This window comes from Chroicocephalus ridibundus, chromosome 2 (genome assembly GCF_963924245.1).
Source record: "Chroicocephalus ridibundus chromosome 2, bChrRid1.1, whole genome shotgun sequence".
NCBI lineage: Eukaryota > Metazoa > Chordata > Aves > Charadriiformes > Laridae > Chroicocephalus > Chroicocephalus ridibundus.
This window is the reverse complement of record NC_086285.1, coordinates 46,958,870-46,979,468: the sequence shown is the minus strand read 5'-3', so window position 1 is coordinate 46,979,468 and position 20,599 is coordinate 46,958,870. Positions and strand designations below refer to the sequence as shown.

Below are 20,599 nucleotides of genomic sequence, written 5' to 3'. Positions count from 1 at the left end.
ATAGTAACAAGCATAACCAGGGAAAAATTAATCATAGCTACACTAGGGGAGGTAAAAATTCATGAACAAAGACTTACCTATTTTCATTAACTGTATCTTCATACTATCTTTCCAATACAAAATTCTGCTTCCCAGATTGTCTTACATGTATTACTAATATTGCACACAATTGGATGTCACACTTCTGCTTGCTTAGTAACATTAGTCTAGTTTTGGAAGCTACGGGCCTTCATTCACAAAATTTCACCTTTTAGATGAACAACTCCTTTAATTGCATGTCATCCCTGGCCTGTGAAACTCAGAAAACATTTTTTCCCCCCAGAAGCTTGAACATAATCTTACCTTCTTTCCTTCACATACTGATGCTCAACACTGACATGCTCCCCAAATAACATATATCTTTGAAATAACTCCTGCAGTGAAACACTTCCTAACTGGTAATTTGTATCTTTCAATATATTCAGATGTGTAAACTGTACAACAAATCAAGAAAAAAAAAGAACATCAGTTAGGCCTATAAATGACCTTTCAGATTTCATATACCAGTCTCCTCCTATAACACCCAAGCCTGTATGTTTTACAGTTGGATGTTGATGCTTATACATGCTACAGTTGCAGGTCCTGTTTTTATAGTGCTTTGTTACATAGAAATGATACACAATCAACCATGGGGATAGTGTTGTATTAACTGCTTAAATAGTATGCCTTTGGAACCCAAGGAACCTTCAGGTACCTGAAAGATGCACAGAAATAGCCTTTTAGCTATGAAATGAACCACATAAAACCTGCTGTGATATCACTACTTTAAAGTTCAAGTGGATTTTTCTCAGTAGCCTATATTCCTAAGGAAAGAATGATTACCCATGCATACAGTACATGCACAATACATGTGTGGATTTGTCTCGTCTTAGCCTGTTGTCAACACATTGAACAATATCAACCAGATTTGACAGAACAGTAAAGGACACGAGATGTCAGAAGGCTCAAAACCATTATATTTCTGTAAATTTGATGAAAACAGCCAACAAACAGACCTTACTGATGTCCTCACTGATGTACTGCCCCATTAACATGGTCCTTTAATATAAGCTGTCTAATTCCAGTAGGAGACATCAGAGAATCCCACACTGTAAAGTGACATTTAGGATTCCCTAACCACAGGAAAAGCTTTAACCAGAGTTCGTTCTTTATTAAACATCAGAGAATATAGTCACAGTGTACCAAACCATAAAAAAAAAAAATTAAAAAATAAATAAATTGGGTTTTCTTAATAATTTGCTTCTATTCTAAATATTGCTCAGAACAAAGTGATAGCATGAAGTAACTTACTACTTATGCTTGCCAGATAGGGCAGCTAGTTCAGGTTAAGGGAAACAAAAGGAAAGTCTTCTACAGACAACTGAGTCTGTCTCAGCAGCCTCCATTAAAACAAAGAACAATCAAGATGTTTATTACAATCACGGCATAGTAGCTTGTTTGTGCAAGGTGAGCATGATTCAGTGCATGTATATTTTTTCCAAGTCTTTTTGACATTATTTACCCTGGTTAACACATCTCCCCAAGGACAGTTCTTCAAGCAAGGATACTAGATAGGAGTATCCTTGGCATGTGCCACCTCTGGTGAGCTTACACAAGCTTGGAAAGGCTGAAGGGTTGCGGGGGGGAAATATACCCACTTTACTCAGCACTACAATAGCCACATGCATACCATCACTTATTGCATCTCACATGATGAGGCCAGGATTTCTTAAAGCTGACTCAACTTCCTCAAACTTTACCACAGTTACAAAAACTTGTAATGATTTAGAGTTTACAGAAGCAGAGGCATAGAGACCAAATAAAGCTTTCTGACCATTCACCTGAAAATAATCTCTGCTTTATGGCAACTATAGCTGAAGGCCTTTCTGTCAGGGGCGCTAACGCATGCTACTTTATTTTCCAGGTCTGGCTGGAAATGAGACTGAATGAGAAACAAATAAATTAGAACTACTACTCTCCATTTAATGTGTTGCTACATAAAAAGTGACAGTAGTTCCTCAAGCAGAAACACACAGAAACACTGACGCTACAGCCACAAAAAGGTGTATTATTGTTCAGCCAATAGCTAGTTCAGTGTAAAAAGGAAGCCAATGGCTGTCTGCAGCTGTGTATTGGGTTGACTCAAACCTTCCAATTAATATTTTTAACAATTGCTGCATTTCATTTCCTTTCTGGGATGCTCACTTCAGTGCACATGCATTTGCATATGCTGACAATCATATGCCAAAGTGATGAGGAGCCATCCTTCAGCCTCATTTACATGCTGTATACTCTAAAAGGACCATACATTCAGTCTTATAAGTCACTTGGTGTTACAGGGTTCAAATCCCACTAAAAGTCAACAGAGCTCAGACTACATGCAGTCATTGCAGAACTGCTGTATTAAAGATGAACATTTGCTGAGGGAAGCCACAAAATTATGATTGCGCAGATTATAATAACGCTATCATTGTTATATCCTTTTTAACATATTTTTTCATTTACTGTAAATACTACTAGATATTTATCGCTAGTATGGCAGAAAGTGCTAATGGGTTGCGCACCAGGGGTCAGCAGTGCATAAATCCCCAGGATGATACTCTCCATAAAAAAAGGAGATGTCATGTAATAACCCTCCTCAAAGAGTCATTAGGAGAATAGTGTGGTTTAATCTCTTTTTCCTCTGAGACCAAAGTTGGATGACACAATAAATCCAGCTTCGGGGCTCATGGTATCAGACCAAAAAAAGCTGTGGTGCCCTGATGCAAAGCGATGATCTGCTGCAAATTTATTTATAAACGTATCAACTGAATAAGACCACTGGCCGCTCCAATTTGCTCAAAAAATTCTGACTGGTTAACTTTGTAGCATTAGGCTTTACGCTGGAAAAGTTACTATTTCTTTCCCTCCACCCACACACAGCCAGTGTTAAGCGCACTGGAAAAAAAAAGAAATCATTAGATCATTATCACACCTTACGGCTAGTTCGTCACAAATAGAGGCAAATACTCACCTCTGGTCCAAGTCAGATGTGTATGAGTGGGTCATCTACCAACACATAAGCCCAGTGGAATGACAGCCTGAGTCAATCAATCAATCAATCACATACAAATATATATTGCAAGAGATGGAATCCCTACTCAGAATAGGGACACTCTGAAATAAAGCCACAAGTTGCTCAAGGCCTTGCCCAGTCCATTTACAGGTATTTCCAAGGACGGAGGTTCCACTATTTCATTGGAATTTCCCTTGTTGCACCTTGCCTACATTACACAAGATCAGCACAGCCCATTGCACAAGTCACCAATACTTCTGAGTTTCCTCTGCTGCAGAGCAGCTGTTCAAAATGCAGGTTTAAGATCCAGACATGTTTTTGAGATTATGTCATCCAAGAACAAAGAAGAGGTTCTGTAGTGCAAAGTGCCAGGGCTGTTAAAGGGAAAGAATGAAGTTCCTTCAAGCAGTCAAGTCTGTGGCTTGCTATGAGCCGTAGCATTAATACAGTGGCTTTTAGTGATAGGAACAGCAAAGACCAACAGCGTTCCTGAGAGTGTTGGAAAAGAATTAAGACCTCTGCCCAGGAAAGCAGCAGCTGACTACACTTGATATAAAAGAAAGTACTTCTGACTCACTGATTTCAGTTCCGAATGAGAAACTGACTTGCAAAACCTCAACTATTTCTGCTCATCAAATGAAGAACCTCTGAAATTAATTAGAAATGAAGACAACCTGATCCTCTAACAATTCTCTTTAAGCATGAAATCAGATAAATTAGGATCTTATTTAGAATATAAACATTTGTTTACATACCTAAATGCTGAGCACATTAAAAACAGAACCATTATTAAAATATCAAAGCCACTTACATTATACCACTCACTGAGTCTGTTTCATTCCTGTATCAGAGAAATTATACTCAGAAGTCCTAGGAGTACTGAAAGCAGATGAAACACTGTAACTTTAACAGGGCACAAAACCCATAAGTGACAGGAAACACAGGATACTTATTTAAAAATTAGTTTTAATAAAAACAGAAATAACAATTATGATAATAACTAATGAAAACTATTGCTTAAAATGAACCATATTTAGTGGGCTTTACCTGATCCTCCAACAATACTGCACAGGATTTACTTTAGAAGCAGGAATACAGATACTCAACAGGTTGCCTGCATCACTAAACCATCTTAAATTTGAGTTAGAAATAGCATTCATATTTCATATCTGAGGATGAAAACCCACCAGAGGTACTGGATGCAGTCATTTCTGGTTTACCAGAAAGATGAGCATATACAAGGAAAAACTACATGCTAGCTTCCATTTCAAACAAGCAATGCTGTTGCTAATCAGCAAGAACTTATGTCTTACTGAAAGGCTTTTGAAATTTGCTTTGAAGAAAAACTCTTGGAACACGCAAGTCTTCTTTCCTATTCACAGTTTCTCGCTGCACATATTCATTGACCACTTGCTCATATCCCTCAGCCTTGAAAAGCTGAGACAAGAACTCTGGAAGAGAATTAAAAAAAAAGATTAAATATTATGTTTAAACTATTTTTAAAACACTAGTCAGCATTTATATAAGCATATGTTCTTATGTTTTACAGCATGAAAATCACACAGGCCTTCAGATTTCAAGCTGTTCTATGCAGGCGGATTGCTGAACAAAAATCAATACAGGTCTCCTTTAGAAATATCAACCTAAGCAAAACAGCTTGCAAAACTGCGGCTTAAGCTAGTCACTCAGTTTAGTTTCCAAAACTTGACACATGTCTTATTTTTATTGAGCCTTGTCATTCTCCTTGTGACTGACACCAGTGCATTTTCACTTTGTGCAGCTGACCTTCGCTAGCTGAATACATCACTTACTTCAAGTATTTCAAAGGTAATCCAGCCTTGTAGACACATCTCTGCTTGAGGAAGAATACCACCCTACGCTACCAGACATTCACATGCCATTGCTCAACTGAAAAACGGATAAAACAGCCAAGTGCATATGGTGGTACCAAGCCTCCACTAAGTCAAACTGAAAGTATTTTCCATAAACAAAAGAATCCTACTCAAAAGCATATCTCCCTTAGGGAAGGCAGAAGTACCTCACAAACAGGGTGACCTATGCAGCAGAGAAGGGTGCTCATGCTATTGACTTGTCATGTTAATTAAAAATCATCACTTTTCCTTTACTGCACCTTGTTTCGTTTACTCATGTGGTAATTTCACAATAAATTTATGCCATTCTAAACTTGTGCTACTTGATAGAAAACAAAGACATGCCATTTTTTCACTGCCCAGGGGGATCTGCGTGATGAAACGGCTGATCCTGTGGGTACAGGAACCCCAGCACTAGAAGAGGCGGGGCTGAGGAAGGAAGATGAGACCACCCACTTTGGTGGTAGCACAGGCTTACAGCAACCTAAGCCCATCGTGAAGCCACGTGCACTGGTTGTAGACATAGTGTGTTCATGTAAAATGGGGGACACATATCAATGTAATATAATATAAATAAACAGTACTTAATTGTGGACCTATTGAAATCTCATTGTTGAGGAAGTTTACTTATTTCATAACAGAAAATTACAACCATGCATTCCTCCACAAATTTAATATTATTTCAAACAGTGTATGAATGGATATTTTTTTCCACAGAAGCAGCTCAGTGTTGTTATCTGAGGACAGACATATTATAAGTAAGTATCATTCAAATCCTCCCATGCACCAATTACTTGGTGTACCAGTGTAGTGCTAAAAAAGAAGAAAAAATAGTATGGGTTGCAAACTGTGTGGAAATGATGGCAGTCATGTTTCTAGCAACAAAAGAGTTCTCAAGCATTAAGCAATATTTATATGAAAATCAGTGAGATGAATGAGATCATAATGATTAAAAATGGGAGCAGAGGTGGTCCATGGGACAGTCACAGACCAGAACAAGGCAAAACAATTGCTAACATGAGCAATACAAGACAAATTCTCTCTTTTTCCCTTCCTTCCTTTTCCTCCTCCCTACCTCAGTTCTTCCCCCAAAGCAAACATGCATACTAGCAAGGAATTTCTCATTCAGAAACAATTCTAACACACAAGAAAAATGGGATTTAAAATTCCACAGCTAGGTCATTCTCTTATTTTTTCCATTTAGCATCCATTCTCTTTCTAAGAGCTAATTGTTTAAACAGAACCAAAAATCACTGAATAAATAACAGCTCTAGAAATGCTTCAATGAAGCTGTAGCACAACCTGCATTATGTTAGATTTCATCATTGTCCTATAAAGAACAGAGGGAGCTCAGACAAGATTAATGTTTTTTATATATCAGAACCAATTAGGCAATACATTATGTCATAAAATATAACATTTACTTGGCTCCAAATCGGTCTCTTCAGTAGCTGTATTTTGCTTTAGACTAAGAACAAAGATCCTGACAGAACTAAACACACAACTCTTATTACACAATGCCCTATACTTGATAGGGAGAAGTAACGGGTTCACTAAAGTTTAGCATGAGAAATTGGGAGTTAGAAGACGAGCTATAATCCCAACTCATTGTGAGAGGCTAAGCAAATTCCTTCACATCTCTGTGCTTCAAATTCTCCACCAGTATACTGCAATAATTACCTTCCTTCCCTAAAACATTAAGAGCACTGAACAAAAAACTGTTTAAATACTGTATCACATGGAAATGTTTTTTGCAACATCTCTATTAAAAAACAGAAGACAGAGTGACCACAGCTACTCAGCGCTATGTCAGCAGGATTTGTACACAAGCTTCTCAGCACTGTAGTCATGGTTCTGCTTTAGAAGTCATTGACTTCTTCAGTAGATTTCACCTTGCACATGAGGAATAGCCTTGCAAAAAGAACGATGTCAAGAGAACTCCTTAGCTGCTTCATGAAGATGATCAATTCTGTTACTGAACGTTGGTCTTCTTCCCAAAAATAACAAATCTGAATGAAATTCAGCAAATTCAGAAGCTGCTGCTCTTGGCACATTATAGCACATAGAAGAATTCTGTAAAGAAGAAAGCGCTCCAAAATGTCCTGCCAGTCTAAATACCTTCTTCCTAACAAAAAGGGTGGCAAATGAAGTACACCACGATTTAACAGTTCCTCTGTGTAAAACAAAACTTCCATGAACATGTTGGCAATTCCCTGAAGCAAGTTTAAACAGAAGATTCATGGAAAAGAAAGTGCTCTACAGTATGTCTTACCTTCAGTAAAAAAATACGATCTTGTCCCATCTTGTCTAACATAAAAGTTTTCTCCAAGTTTGCTGCCAGATTTAAACCTGAGCATTGCATGATCATACAGTCCATAGTCTCTGAACAAGACACACTTGCCTGGTTTTAATACCTGTCACATAATACATATATGCTTTAATAAGGTAAATGGATTTAGCCATATATATATATTTATTTGTATACATATACAGACACATACGCATATAACTAAGACAAGGTATCCTAACATATTCAATACAGAAGTGATATATATGTGTATTTAATTCATTCCCTGTGCAACAAAAAAGTTGTATATAAACTGGACTGTCCACTCTGAAAAATTCTTCCCCATGAACAGTAGACTAAAAATAGTTTTAAGATACATGTTTGGGTGCTGATCAGCTAAATAAGCTTTTTGCAAAATTCTTCAAATACAGAGCAACTAAGAAAAGATATAGTTTAACAATAAAAATTAAGTCCTAAGAGGGCATTTTCTTTGTTGGGTAGTATACAGTCTAGCACCTGATTTTGCTTAGTGATTAACCATGACATTTCTTTTTCTTAGAATACCATGACATTTCTTTTTTCATGTGAGAAAGAAAAATGTTGTGATATAATAAGAAATGAAAAAGGAATAATTTTAGGAAAATGGTTTGCGGGTTTGGGTTTGTTTGGGTTTTTTTTAATTGCTCTTTGAAAAGGAAATCAAGCCATAAAGAGTTTAAAATTTAGAAATACATTGTCATTGGTCATGCTGACTTTAGACATTTGATGCAGGCAACTTTCCTACCTCATCAAATACCAGCTGTATTTGTTAGAGGAGAAAAGGAGTACTTGCCACCTGCAAATTTGTGCACAAACCTACAAGCAAGTTAAACGAGCCAGGCATCTCCACAGAGAAAACAATAATTAGCCTTTTCATGTGCATGAGCTAAGAACCAATACTGACTTTGGAAAACAGCTGGAGATATACCAAAAATGTTCCCTTTTCAAAGTACTGAAAAGATGATAACACAAACAGAATATCTGATAATATAAAACCCCAAATACACACACATGCATAAATAAAAAATACATTGACTATTTCCCTCTTCAGTCAATATATGACACCTCAGGGAAATTCAGAACAATCACAGTTCAGATTGTTTAAACCCCCTCTCTGGATGGGCCTATCCTAGTCTATCAACTAACAAAGGCAGCCCAGGGAGATGAGTCTCTCTAGATTAACGTTGATCTCTGAAGATCCCACTTCTAAATGAGCCCCAACCAAGCGTGTTTGATAATAACAATAACATCCTAACTGCAAGTCAGTGTATCTTCTGGAAGTCAATTTTGGTTCACTGTCATTCGCACCTTATCAACGCAGAAATGTCTGCAATCCATAAACATTATTTGTAGCATACAACCTAGGAGCCCAAGTCACAGTTCAAAATACCATTTTGTTATATTGTTGTCATGCATTAGGCCAGAATCCAAACAACCTCACAATACCAAGAAAGGAAAAAAAAAACATTGTAAAACATATTTTAGTCCTGTATACTAGGTGAGCTAATTAAATACATCCATGGAATATAGTATTAAAAATCACCATTACGAGAGGGGTTATTTTCTCAGAAAAAAATAATTGTGCTTTCAAGCTAAAAAGAAGGAAAGTGCTTTAAAGGCTGTAAAATCAGTTGGTTTTACCTTGTAAATATTCTTCAAGACAAGATGCATTTTGTCAGGATGAATGGCAGAAAGCACAAATATAAGTGTGACAACATCCACAGAATCTGCTGGTATATTTTCTAGAAGATCATCTTTGGTAAGATCACACTGGAACACTTTACATCTTTCAGTACTGTACAAGGGATTTTGCTAGGGAAATGAAAAGAGTATGCTTTCACTGAAAATTATCAGCATTTGTTATTTCAAAAAAGTAAAAAACTTGTGAAACTAATCAGTAGAGCAACACAAAACATGGTGGCAAAAGAACATTAACTTCCAACAGGTGACTAACGCAATCAGAATTTCTTTGCTGCATATTACAATAGTGAAACTACAACTCCTGTAGAACAGTCTGTTCTCAAGAATTTGAGAAGGAATGTGCATTAAGACACTTCAGAAAACATCTGTTTTACTGCTGCTTCTACTCTTTAAAAATACAGAAATATTATTTAAAGTAATTCTGTATTACAAGGTGATCAAAGTACACAGCTCTTAAGATTTAAGTGAACTGTGAGTAGCTCGGGTTCATGTCACATAACCTGCAGCTGGGCTGTTCTACCCACAGTTTTGATGAGTAAAAGGAAACCTGGCCCTGGCAAGAAATATGTTCAGCAAGAGCTGTGGAGGCAGACACCACTAAGTCATCCAAAGCCCAGAGTACACGCTCAGCCCAACATCATCTTGCAGTGCTGCTGTGCCATCCCAGGGAGCTGCTGTCCTCTCCTGTTTGCCACACGTATTTCTTCCCATCTTTCCCATGAGATATGCAGTATGTGTCTTGTGGTTCTTGGTCACAAGTGTCCCACAAGAGAATGCTTTCAAATAACAGATATATATAAATTTACCTGTGATTACAAACTTAATAAACAAGGAGACTTTTAAAGCCCAAAGCCCTCACCAGCTTTGCTGGAAGACTTAACTTTGGACCACTTACCTAGGAATAAGCATAAACATACCTATTTCTAATTAGGCTACAAATTTCCCTAACAATAACTTTCATGGCCCTGTTTTCAAGATTCTTCACAGGACTCCCTCTTCCTCACAAATATCAAGGGCAAGCTTCCAACCCAAACAAATTTTGCTTGTACTGCACAGTCAGCAGAGACACAGTAGTCCTCCCAAAAAACAGTCTTCACAAATCATACAAGTAAAGTAATATACGTATATTACCATAATACTACAATTCAACGCTGAAAAACTAGGACTTGAGCAATGATTTGGCTTCTTGCATCTGAAATGTCAGTCCTCATTTTTTTGCAAAAGCTATTCTACCCTTCTTACAAAAAGGAAGGCAAGAGAAGCTTCTAAAGACACTCTAAAAGAAGTTCCAAATATCACACCAACCTTCACATACTCAACAGCTCTAGGAGAGAAATCACAAGCATAGGCAAAAATATTCAGATCTTCTTCTAAGAGTGGAAACAAGCAGTTCCCAACCCCACAGCCTGCTTCCAGAATGGTCAGTTTCTGATCTGCAAACTGGGAAGGAAGAAATCAAAGATAAAGCACATCATTTTTGTTTCCTCATGATATGAGCAGAGACACTGTTCAATGAGCATTTTGCTATAATCAATTTTAATTGCTATTGATTCAAAAACTGGCATGCATTGGATAATCTGACACTACAAAACAGAAATCTTGATTTCTGCAAAATTACGTATCTTTTTAGAATATATTAATATTTCTTTAGTCATCTACCCCTTAAGTAATTAACACATTGTTGTACCATTTCTGTCTTGTCTTTCATAGAATCATTTAGGTTGGAAAAGACCCTTGGGATCATCGAGTCCAACCATCAACCCCACTCTACAAAGTTCTCCCTTACACCATATCCCCTAACACTACATCCAAACGACTCTTAAACACATTCAGGGATGGTGACTCCACCACCTCCCTGGGCAGCCTATTCCAGTGTCTGACCACTCTTTCCATGAATAATTTTTTCCTAATGTCCAGCCTAAACCTACCCTGCTGCAGCTTGAACCCATTCCCTCCTGTTCTATCGCTAATTACCTGTGAGAAGAGACCAGCACCAACCTCTCTAAAATGTCCTTTCACGTAGTTGTAGAGAGTGATGGGGTCTCCCCTCAGCCTCCTCTTCCTCAAACTAAACAGTCCCAGCTCCTTCAATCGCTCCTCATAAGATTTATTCTCCAGGCCCTTCACCAGCTTTGTTGCCCTCCTCTGCACTCGCTCCAGCACCTCGATATCTCTCTCATATTGAGGTGCCCAGAACTGGACACAATACTCAAGGTGTGGCCTCACCAGTGCCGAGTACAGGGGGACAATCACCTCCCTACTTCTGCTGGTCACACTATTTCTAATACAAGCCAGGGTGCCATTGGCTTTCTTGGCCACCTGGACACGCTGCTGGCTCATATTCAGCTGCTTGTCAATTAGAACCCCCAGGTCCTTTTCTGCCAGGCAGCTCTCCAGCCACACTTCCCCAGGCCTGTAGCGATGCATGGGGTTGTTGTGGCCCAAGTGCAGGACCTGACACTTGGCCTTGTTGAAGCACATTCCATTAGCATTGGCCCATCGATCCAATCCATCCAAGTCTCTCTGTAGAGCCTCCCTATCCTCATGCAGATCAACACTCCCACTTAGCTTCGTGTCATCTGCAAACCTGCTGATGATACACTCTATGTCCTTATCAAGATCATCAATAAAGATGTTAAACAGAAATGGTCCCAACACCGAGCCCCGAGGAACACCACCTGTGACCAGCCACCAGCTGGATTTAACTCCATTGACCACCACTCTTTGGGACCATCCATCCAGCCAGTGCTTGATCCAGCAGATCAATTCAGAGCATTCAGCTATAATGAACAACAGATGCATCTGACTACTCCCCCTCACAACGTTTCGCAATTAGCCTGTAATTCTGGATGCTTTTTGCTAAAGTAGTGCTCTGAAGTGCGCCACCTTGCATCTGAAAACTCACATCGCAGAGACAAGTTGCGTATTTAGGACAGAAAATAAATATTCCAGATTTCGTTCTTAGTATCTACTATGGGTCAGTTATAAACTGAAACCAAACTGATGCATTTGGTTCTGAGGAGGTATCTTTGATATTAAGAGAGACTATGCAGGGCACTGCAAACTTAACATGTGACAGCTCTTACGCTAATGGCCTTGTTAGAAGTATTATTAAATCATTTGGAAACAATCAATCCCCTCTTTTACAGAGAAAGCATATAGATCTCACCTCCCGACATGCTTTTAACTCTTGAAATTCTCTGGTTGTCCAATGTCTGTCTTTGAAGAAGTTGGTGCTGTTTCTTTTGTAAAACAGATCCCAGTTCTTCTGTGCCTCTTTCTCCAGTTTTAGCTGTTTGAACTCAGACACCAAAACCTGATCTTTTGCCAGCTTCTCAGCTTCTTCTGGGCTAAGGATTCTTGCCCTGTGGCCTTTTTTTTGGAAAGCGGCATCTTCAGTAGATGTTGTTATTCTACTTAAGCAATTGGCTGATGTGTTTTCTTGGAACATCCTAGATTCTTTCTCACAAATATGAATGCCAAAGACCCAAAGGTGTTTATTTTTTCTTCAGTGTATGTTTCCATCACTTAACTTAGGTAAAATAGCCAAGGATCTAGAAGCAGAAGAAAAAAATGAGAAAGGGTTACAGTGTGAACTTATTATGGGTTTTATGGTGATCTGTCCTGCCTGATGGACTACAAGGCCACCAGTTTTCTCTTAATTTCAGAAATCCTCCATCCAAACTAACAACTGCATATGACATCAGTGTGACACTGATGTCAAAGCTAAAGAAGATACTTAAGAGTCTGCTACTCTTCCCTCTGCATCCTAGAAAGCTACCTAACAAGAGAAAGATGGTGCAGCTCCAAGCTTATTTTCACTAAAATGGACTTCTTGTTAATGCCAGTTAGAAAACCTCTGAAAAATTGTAACTGAAAAACAGATGACATTTAGAAGTCCCATAAAGTTGATGAAACAAAATATATTCATGTAAGCATTCCTCCTTCCTACTCTCACCGCTGTGAGAAAACACTAGTGAAAACATCAGCATTTATAACAGCACGTCACTCGAACAAGAGAGGAAAACCAGTGGCCGAAAGGCCCATGGCCAGCCTGTGTCAGCATTCCCTCCACCGCTTCCTCCTAAGGATCCATGCCATTTTTCACAATCACAGGTGGTTTTCTTTTGAGAAGTTAACAAAAATGGAGCAAAGAAATGGGCTCTGCGTAGGCTGGGAAAGGATCTAAATCTTTTATCTGATGTTAAACTAGTTCTGACCCCTGCCTTGCCGCCAACATCTGGATTCTGGACGATGGCACATGTGAGTTAAATCCTACATGGCCCAGTAACTCCCAGGGAAGCCCAGGTAGCCAAAAGGTGCCACTGCTGTATGTCAGTGCCCAGAAACAGGCATTGGTGTCATTCTACCAAAACAGAAATGAAAAAAACCCCAACAATGCCCCTTCTAAAACAAAAAAGGAGTAGTACTGCACTTACATATTTTATCTTACATGAGACAAACACAAACATAAAATACAAATGTGTGCAAATGAAATAAAGAACTGTCAAAATTTTGTCCAGCTTCACGGGAGACAGACAGCACTCTCTTTTTCCCTCAAAACCAATGGAAAAGGTTACAGAGAAGAGTCTGCCTTGAAAGAAAGTCTCCTCAATAAAAGTATACCCTCAACAAACAGCTTAATGAGCAAAATTTCTACTATGTGCCTGGCACGCTACAAAACAATCAACTTTTATATATCTTCATAGGACAAGCTAGAAAATTAAAAAAAAAAAAATAAAACCAAGCTACTCCTTTCTTTGACCCATTTGCGCTCAGAAAACGCCGTGGTGTGAAGTTACGGATAAGCACGATTTTTACAGCCTGTGCTTATGCTGAAAGAGCCTTTTAAAGATGTTTAATCCTGCCCTAAAACCGCAAACAGATCATACCCCTGTGGAAGCTCCCGGTCCCCCCCCGAGGAAAACCGCCTTCCCGCCAACGGCCGCTCCCCTCAGAGGGGCCGGGGCCGCTATCGCCGCCCCGACCACCCCGGCGGGAAGGGCCCCTCCTGCCCGGCCCGGCCCTCCCGAGGGCGGGGAGCGCTGTCTCCCAGCTCTCGTCTGAGGGACCCGCACCCCTCCTGCGGGGATCAGCGGCCCCTGCTCGGCCCAACGCCCCCACCTAGCCTAGCATCGCCTCGCCGTACCCGCCGCCGGCCCCGGAGCAGTTTCCCGGCTGCACTCAGCCCCCGGAAGGGCGCCGGGCGGCAGCGCACGGAGGAGAGGAAGGGACCGACCAGGGCCGGGAGGGGTGGGGACGGGACGGGAGGGGACCGGGGCCATGAACGGCTCGGCGAACTCGCTGCTGGATAAGGAGGAGCACCCGCTGCAGCTGGGCGAGAGCTTCGAGCGGCGGCCCAAGGCCTCCTTCCACACCATACGCTGTGAGCGCCACCCCCTCTCCCCCCCACGCTCCCGGCCGGCCCCGCCGCGGCCGCCCCTTCTTCCCCCTTCTCCTCCCGCTCCCCGCGTCCCGTTCCGCTGGCGCGGCTTCTCTTTCTGCCGCACCCACCGGTGAGCCCCCTCTCCTCGGACCCCTTCCCCCGGCAGGCCCCCGGGGCTGGGGGCAGCCTAGGGTTTCCTCCCGGGGTCCCGCCGCGGCTTCTTACTTGTTAAGGGCTATCCCTTTCCTGCCGGCCTGTGGGGCCCTTCAGCCCGCCACCACGGAGTCTTCATGTCTCCCCGGCTCCTCACCACCTCCTTCGTGCCGCCTCCCCGGGCTTCGTTCCTCACCTCAGCGCCCATCTTCCCTCGCACGAGTGTTTTCCTCACAGAAACGGGGGGCAGCCTGAGGGGAGAAGGGGAAGGTGGGTAGGGAGGAGGTTTGAGGCAGGCAGGCCGGGGGAGGAGGAGGGCGAACGGCATAGGAAGTTTTCCATGAAACGTGCGTGAATGGCTGAGGGGCACAAAGCCATCCCCACCGTGAAGGGGTGGCTTGACATTTTGTTTTATTTTATTTGATTTTTTTATGACCCTTGCCGGACAGGTAGGTCACCGCAGACCCCAGCCTGGCAGGAGTGCCTGGAGAGGAGCACAGCTGCTCGGAAGCCCAAGCGCCCGCAGTTTGATTTTTTTTTTTTTTTTAACTAGTTATTTTTGCCATGAGGCAATGTGTGACCCAGCAGCCCCATCCCTGGCTTGTGCCAACTCCAGCCAGCTGTAATACGTCACTTCCCAGTAAAGCAAGCAGAAATTACTCATACAGTAATTTTGCATACATTACTGCCTAATAAGTGTAAGAGGTAGGGTCTCGAGCAGTTGCGAAGTTTTTGAATAATTGGAAGAATATGTGTTTTATTAAAGATGACAGGTATTATTCCAACTGCTCTATTTCAGTATTTGGTACATTTAAATTCATGTTAGGATTTTTTTGAGGAGGAGCTCGGTGTATCTCTGTACTTGAATTCTGTGGGCAAGAAATTGCTTTTTCATCCCCTAAATGAGCCCTGGATTTAAAATGAGTAGTAAATCACCAACAGTAAATGAAAGTAATACTAAACATATGTCTCAGTAGCTTTGTATTAAGGTGGGGAATTTATATGGTTAACAGTAGGATTTTTTTGTTGTATGGTGCATAATCCCAGGCCCAGTCTCACGGCACATATTCATACACGACGAGTAAGTAATTCTGGTGATATTAGCCACCCGAGTGTGACTTGAAAGAACAGTTTTCTAGGTTGAGCTGTTACTCAAGCAGATGGTCAATGCTTGAGGAAAAGCTATTTTGCTCAAAAGGAAACTCTGTCTAGTGGATTAACACAAATTTTGTGTGTTTCACCCCTCTGGTTATACATAATTCCACCGTGCTAAAAAATACCATGCCATATGTTTGGTACATTTAACTGTTTATACATAACACTGAATAGTTTTATCCAGCACTAACATACTAGCAAATATCCATTTATAAATCAACATTTTAAAATAGCCCAACTATCAAATGAATGAAATTGTTGTCTGATAGCGCATGAATTAAACCCGAGCTGTATCCAGATAGAAATACACTGGATTTTTGAAAGTGCTGAACTGAGAGTGCTTCAGTAATCAGTTTCTTAAGGGATTGCAAAACCAGAGGTCTTCAGACTACAACTGTAAGAATGCAGTTTTATTTCAAAAGAGCTTTCTGTGTGCTGTGTTTTCCATCCGTGACTTTCAAGTGAGATCTTTTCATTTCCTGCTTATAAATTTTTTTTTCTAACTGTTGATCTGGAATGATTTATCTGGGATCCGAGCATTACATTGTTCCCATAATCCTCTTCACACAAACTACAATAAGGGGATTTTGTAGGCTAAATTTGTTTCGGCCTTCTTAAAATACTTCATTCCTTTCTGTAATGTTTATGAAATACTGTACTGAAAAACTGGATTATCCCTGGAAAACGCATCTTAAAAACATTTGACTTTTGGAAGAAGAACTGTGGGCACGTTTGGAGGGACATATGTGCACTCGATCTCCAGCAAGATTGGCCAAGCATGTACACCTAGTAAGCTAACCAAATGAAAACAATTAGTTGAGTGTTTGTTTAGAGTAACTATATTTTGATGATACCTAAAAAAGCACTGTCATAGTGATATTCCTTTTAATTTGGTGACTTCGCTGTTGAAACTCTTGATCCTTTTTTGGCAAAGACACCAGCTCATGTACAGCTGGCTGGTTTTATTTAGCAAGCTTGCACATAAAGTAGGTGGGAAACAATAGCTAGAAATAGATTGCTCAGATGAAAATGAAGGGTATGATTTGGTCTGGCAGTTAAGGCATGAGGATTAAGTCAAGTGTGCCTGATTCTGCTTGTTGTACTGTGAAGATAAAACTCAATTAGACATTAATGTCCTCTTAATGAGAATTTATTACAAGCTGGGGTTTTGGGTTTTTTTTCTGCAGATGTGCTTTTCATAGTGGAATTATATTTAAAATTCGGTCTGAGGTATTAATTTCTTAGCTAATGCAGTAATTAAAAGCCTTGATCGTGAATATGATTGCACCTCTGCATATCCAGAGATGCTAGAATTGAATGGAGGCTCATTTTAAAAACAAACAAACAAAAAAAACCTGTCTCTGTCTGATCTTATTTCCCTTTGTCTAAATCCTCTGTCAAAATATTACTGGTTCTGATAGTTCTTTCTGGGTTTTGTGGCTTATCAGCATGACAGAATAATGAGGGAAAAATACTTTTGAGTTAAAATGTTCTTCGTTCAAATAAATATGCTAAACAGAAGTGCTTTGTTTGGGGGACAAAGCATTCTGTACAAAGAAGGAAAAATAATTAAAACTAGGGTTAGTTTAAACCTATTACAGTGTCTCACCTTAGTCATGCTTTCTATCCACAGTGGCTTTGGACTAGCATGGAGCCTACTGAAGTAAGACCAGCACCTCTTTTTTCCTCATAGATGAGATCTGAGGTGTCCTCTACCCTTGAGGACGTATTGTGGAGGCAAGATGGCTGTTAAATAGCCAGAAATATCAGTAAGGCTAAATGAGTTGTTGTCACTAAATTAGTCTTTGTCACAGAGAGAGTCCTCAGGTTTGGAATTGGCAGCAGCCACACAGAGCCCTGGGTCTTGAAGTTGATACTCTTTTGAGATGCATGGTACAGGTTTACACTTGCCTGTAAAATTAAAAGGCGTCACTCAAAGCCTGGGATTTGGAGAAGTCTGCTTTTGGTCTTCAAACATGAGATCTAGACCTTATTTACATTTTAAAAAGAAAGTTCAGAATCTGGTACCATCATGTGACTGGGACACTGGGCATAGACACATTGTACTGGCGAGTTATTCCACCCTTGCTGTAAACACTGGTGTGTATTTTAGCATTCCCTATAATCGCAGTAAATGTGCAGTGACTCTTTGCCAGACAGGATGACACTCCTGAAGACTCTAAGAAATGTAATTGCAATTGTTTTCCTCTTTAGATGATTTTAAGCCAGCATCGATTGATACATCTTGTGAGGGGGACCTTCAAGTGGGTAAAGGAGATGACGTAACAATCACTTTGCCACATATTCCAGTAAGTTTGTGTTATACATATATATGTGTCCTTGTTTACTCTTCAACAAATTTGCAGTGTAGTTGCAGTCTGATGTAAATGTTATTTTCATTTTCATCTTTGTTAATACAAGTGGATTCAATATTTGAGCGGCCAGACTTGTAGTGTGTTACCTTAGGAAAGGACTGTACAATTGAGTCTTTGTAAAGGGTTATATTTGTAAGGTTCTAGTCTGTTCTTTGCTTTTGGTTCCTTCCTACTCTTCCTTAAATAACGACAGGACTTGCACTGTTAGCTGAAGCTCTATACCTGGTTTCCATCCAGTTTTAGTGCTATGGCTAAATGAAGAAAGACAGAGTAATTTGGACTTTAGTCAAGGTTTGATGTTCAGAAGCCACAGGTAGGCCTGTAAGCATATTCTTCCCATTACTAAAACATGTACAGATGGCATAGAGGGTTCCCTGCCTTTAGTTTTATCCGTGGAAGCAAGGGGGGTGGTTCTGGTGAATGGCAATGAAGTGGTTTCCTATCCACTTCCTACTCAAATTATGCCATAAAGATCTACTGTGTGAGAGTCAAACAGCAATAAAACAAGTGATCAAACTGTTTATAGGTGGAGCTGTTTTGTATTTGAAGGTTCAGTGGTTTCCTTACCAAAAAAAACCCCAAAAGACAGTGCTTGCATGCTGGAACTGAATTCGTTTATTAGCTGAAGTTAATGCTATGTGTCAAGCCAATAAACCAGAGTTCACAGACATCGATTGGTGGTTGCAGGGGGGCACCAGCCAGTTTGAAAGCCGTGTGTCAGGTCCTTTTGGTATTGTTTATTGTAGCATGTTGGTGTTTTTAATTGGTAGGTGATGGTAATGTGGTAATTCTCACTGAATGAGGCTTTAGCCTGCTTCCCCCTGGCTCCTGTTTTTTATATGGCTTTGGTCACCTAGTGCTGTAGGAGGTCACATACTGGTTTTTGCCTATAAAAACGATAAGCATGGTAGTGCTATTTGAGAGTAGGCAACAAAACGGTTAGTAGCAGTGGCATTCATCTTGGATTGACTGGGAGCGGTGTTGTTCATTCATCTTTTGTGTTGAACAACTCCTAGTGTCCTTTTCCAAATCTCTGTAATCATGAGTTTAATTTGATTGTCTTCCTGTGAGTATGAACAGCTTTAAGCTTATAGTATGCATCAGAGGCTTGGGCAGCTAACTGCACTGAATGCAGCTACCGTGCATATGTTGTTCCAAGGCACTGCTGTCTGTGTTCCGGGCAGAGAGCTGGAAAACACTGACTATGCTGGAAAAGAGTGAGAAGTTTTGAGATCGTTTCATCTTGACAAGATGTACTGAATTTCTTGGATCTCAGTTGGATCTCAGTTGCCCAACAGCTGGATAGGATTCAGATTCTAAGTTGTTTTTTGAAATTGCCTGGTCCCTGAGGATGTCTCTGATAATTTGTTCAATGGAGATATTTTTGGTGTCCCTTGCTGCTTGGATAAATTGAAGTACTATTTCTGCATGTGTATTTAGTGGCTTTAATATTTGATAAAGTCTTGGTTGGGGAAGTGTAGAATTTCTGTTAAGAGAATGAAAACGCATGAAAACAAATTGATTAAATGTCACCTGTTTCACCCACCTCCTTCTTCTATCCTGTAATCAGCAGAATTTGTAAGGCAGTGTTATTTAGGCATTCACTTAAAACCTAAACATTTAATTTTAAGTAGAAGGGTGGGACTGTTAATTTGTTTAAGGAGGATTTCATTTCTGCTTATTTTTTTTAGCCAAAAAATCGGTCTTTGCTGAAGCTTGTGGGTAGCAGAACCGATTTTTGGTCAATTTTCATTACATTTGTGCATTATACATTTCCTGACTTAGTTGTCAACAGTGAGCAGGATTTGACTTTCAGTTTGCTTTTTATTCTCTTAAATGTTGGTTTCCTCTCTTAAATGTAGGAATGATAAAAATGTAACATGCCTTCAAAGACTAGACTTTCTTGAGACATCTTTTCTGAATCGTATCTGTATCTCTTACTGTATCTTTGTTAGGAATTCAGATTTTTCACCCTTACTGGTCCAAAGCCATTTCAAATTGAAACATACTCTATTTGTTAGCAATATAGAGAATAAGAATTGCATTCTGAGTGGTTAGAATATGATTGTTCATTTTTGCTACTCAGAATAAAATGTCAAAGAGTACATTTTTTCCTTTTCTCCCTGATTTTGGTTGATTTCCTACAGCACATGCAAAAGTGCACATGAATAAACTTTTTTTAAAATTTTTTTTTGTACAGTAGCTATACATTACAGAGAAATCTGAGTAGGTTTCATAGCTGAGAACATATTTCTGTATATTCCCTTTGAGTAACATATCCTTTTTTGACATGGCCAGGTGTTTGTGTGTGCTGCTGTGTGCGGATAGACCATAGATTCTGCCTCCTGTAACCCCAAAACCAGGTGTATGAGCCAGCCTGGGCATGGATGCAGTACAATTGAGCATAATCTCAGTAGTATCAGTTAGCCAGCGTGCACCACTACCTGAGTTTGTCTTTATAGCTTCTCAGTCTAAGCCATTAGACTTTTGTGGGTCTATGCAGCATTGTGTGGGCTTGGGAACTTTATGGAAGGCGTCAAAATACCCCATTCGCTTTTG

At 40.2% G+C, this 20,599-nt stretch overlaps 2 protein-coding genes across 4 annotated transcripts in view; one reads left to right on the top strand and one right to left on the bottom strand.

Moving 5' to 3' along the window:
- Nucleotides 1-1,050: 1,050 nt before the first annotated feature.
- METTL6 (methyltransferase 6, tRNA N3-cytidine) lies at nt 1,051-14,716 on the bottom strand. 3 transcript variants are annotated; one of them, XM_063325283.1, is made up of 6 exons: nt 14,583-14,716; nt 12,141-12,525; nt 10,277-10,411; nt 8,912-9,082; nt 7,217-7,358; nt 1,051-4,524 (listed from the first exon to the last, which is right to left on the bottom strand). In XM_063325283.1, the coding sequence occupies exons 2-6, from the start codon at nt 12,420-12,422 to the stop codon at nt 4,376-4,378; spliced, it is 879 nt and encodes a 292-aa protein (XP_063181353.1). In that variant the 5' UTR covers nt 12,423-12,525; nt 14,583-14,716; the 3' UTR covers nt 1,051-4,375. The 3 variants fall into 3 exon arrangements, with proteins under 3 accessions (XP_063181353.1, XP_063181352.1, XP_063181351.1); XM_063325282.1 differs by lacking the exon at nt 14,583-14,716 and adding an exon at nt 14,121-14,243 and having other exon boundaries at nt 1,052-4,524; XM_063325281.1 differs by lacking the exon at nt 14,583-14,716 and adding an exon at nt 14,096-14,153 and having other exon boundaries at nt 1,052-4,524.
- EAF1 (ELL associated factor 1) overlaps nt 14,130-20,599 on the top strand; it is a 21,798-nt gene continuing 15,328 nt past the window's right edge. The window contains exons 1-2 of the mRNA XM_063325285.1: nt 14,130-14,357; nt 17,880-17,974. Of these exons, the coding sequence (XP_063181355.1) occupies nt 14,255-14,357; nt 17,880-17,974 (198 nt within the window). The 5' untranslated portion in view covers nt 14,130-14,254. The remainder of the gene's footprint in view (nt 14,358-17,879; nt 17,975-20,599) is intronic.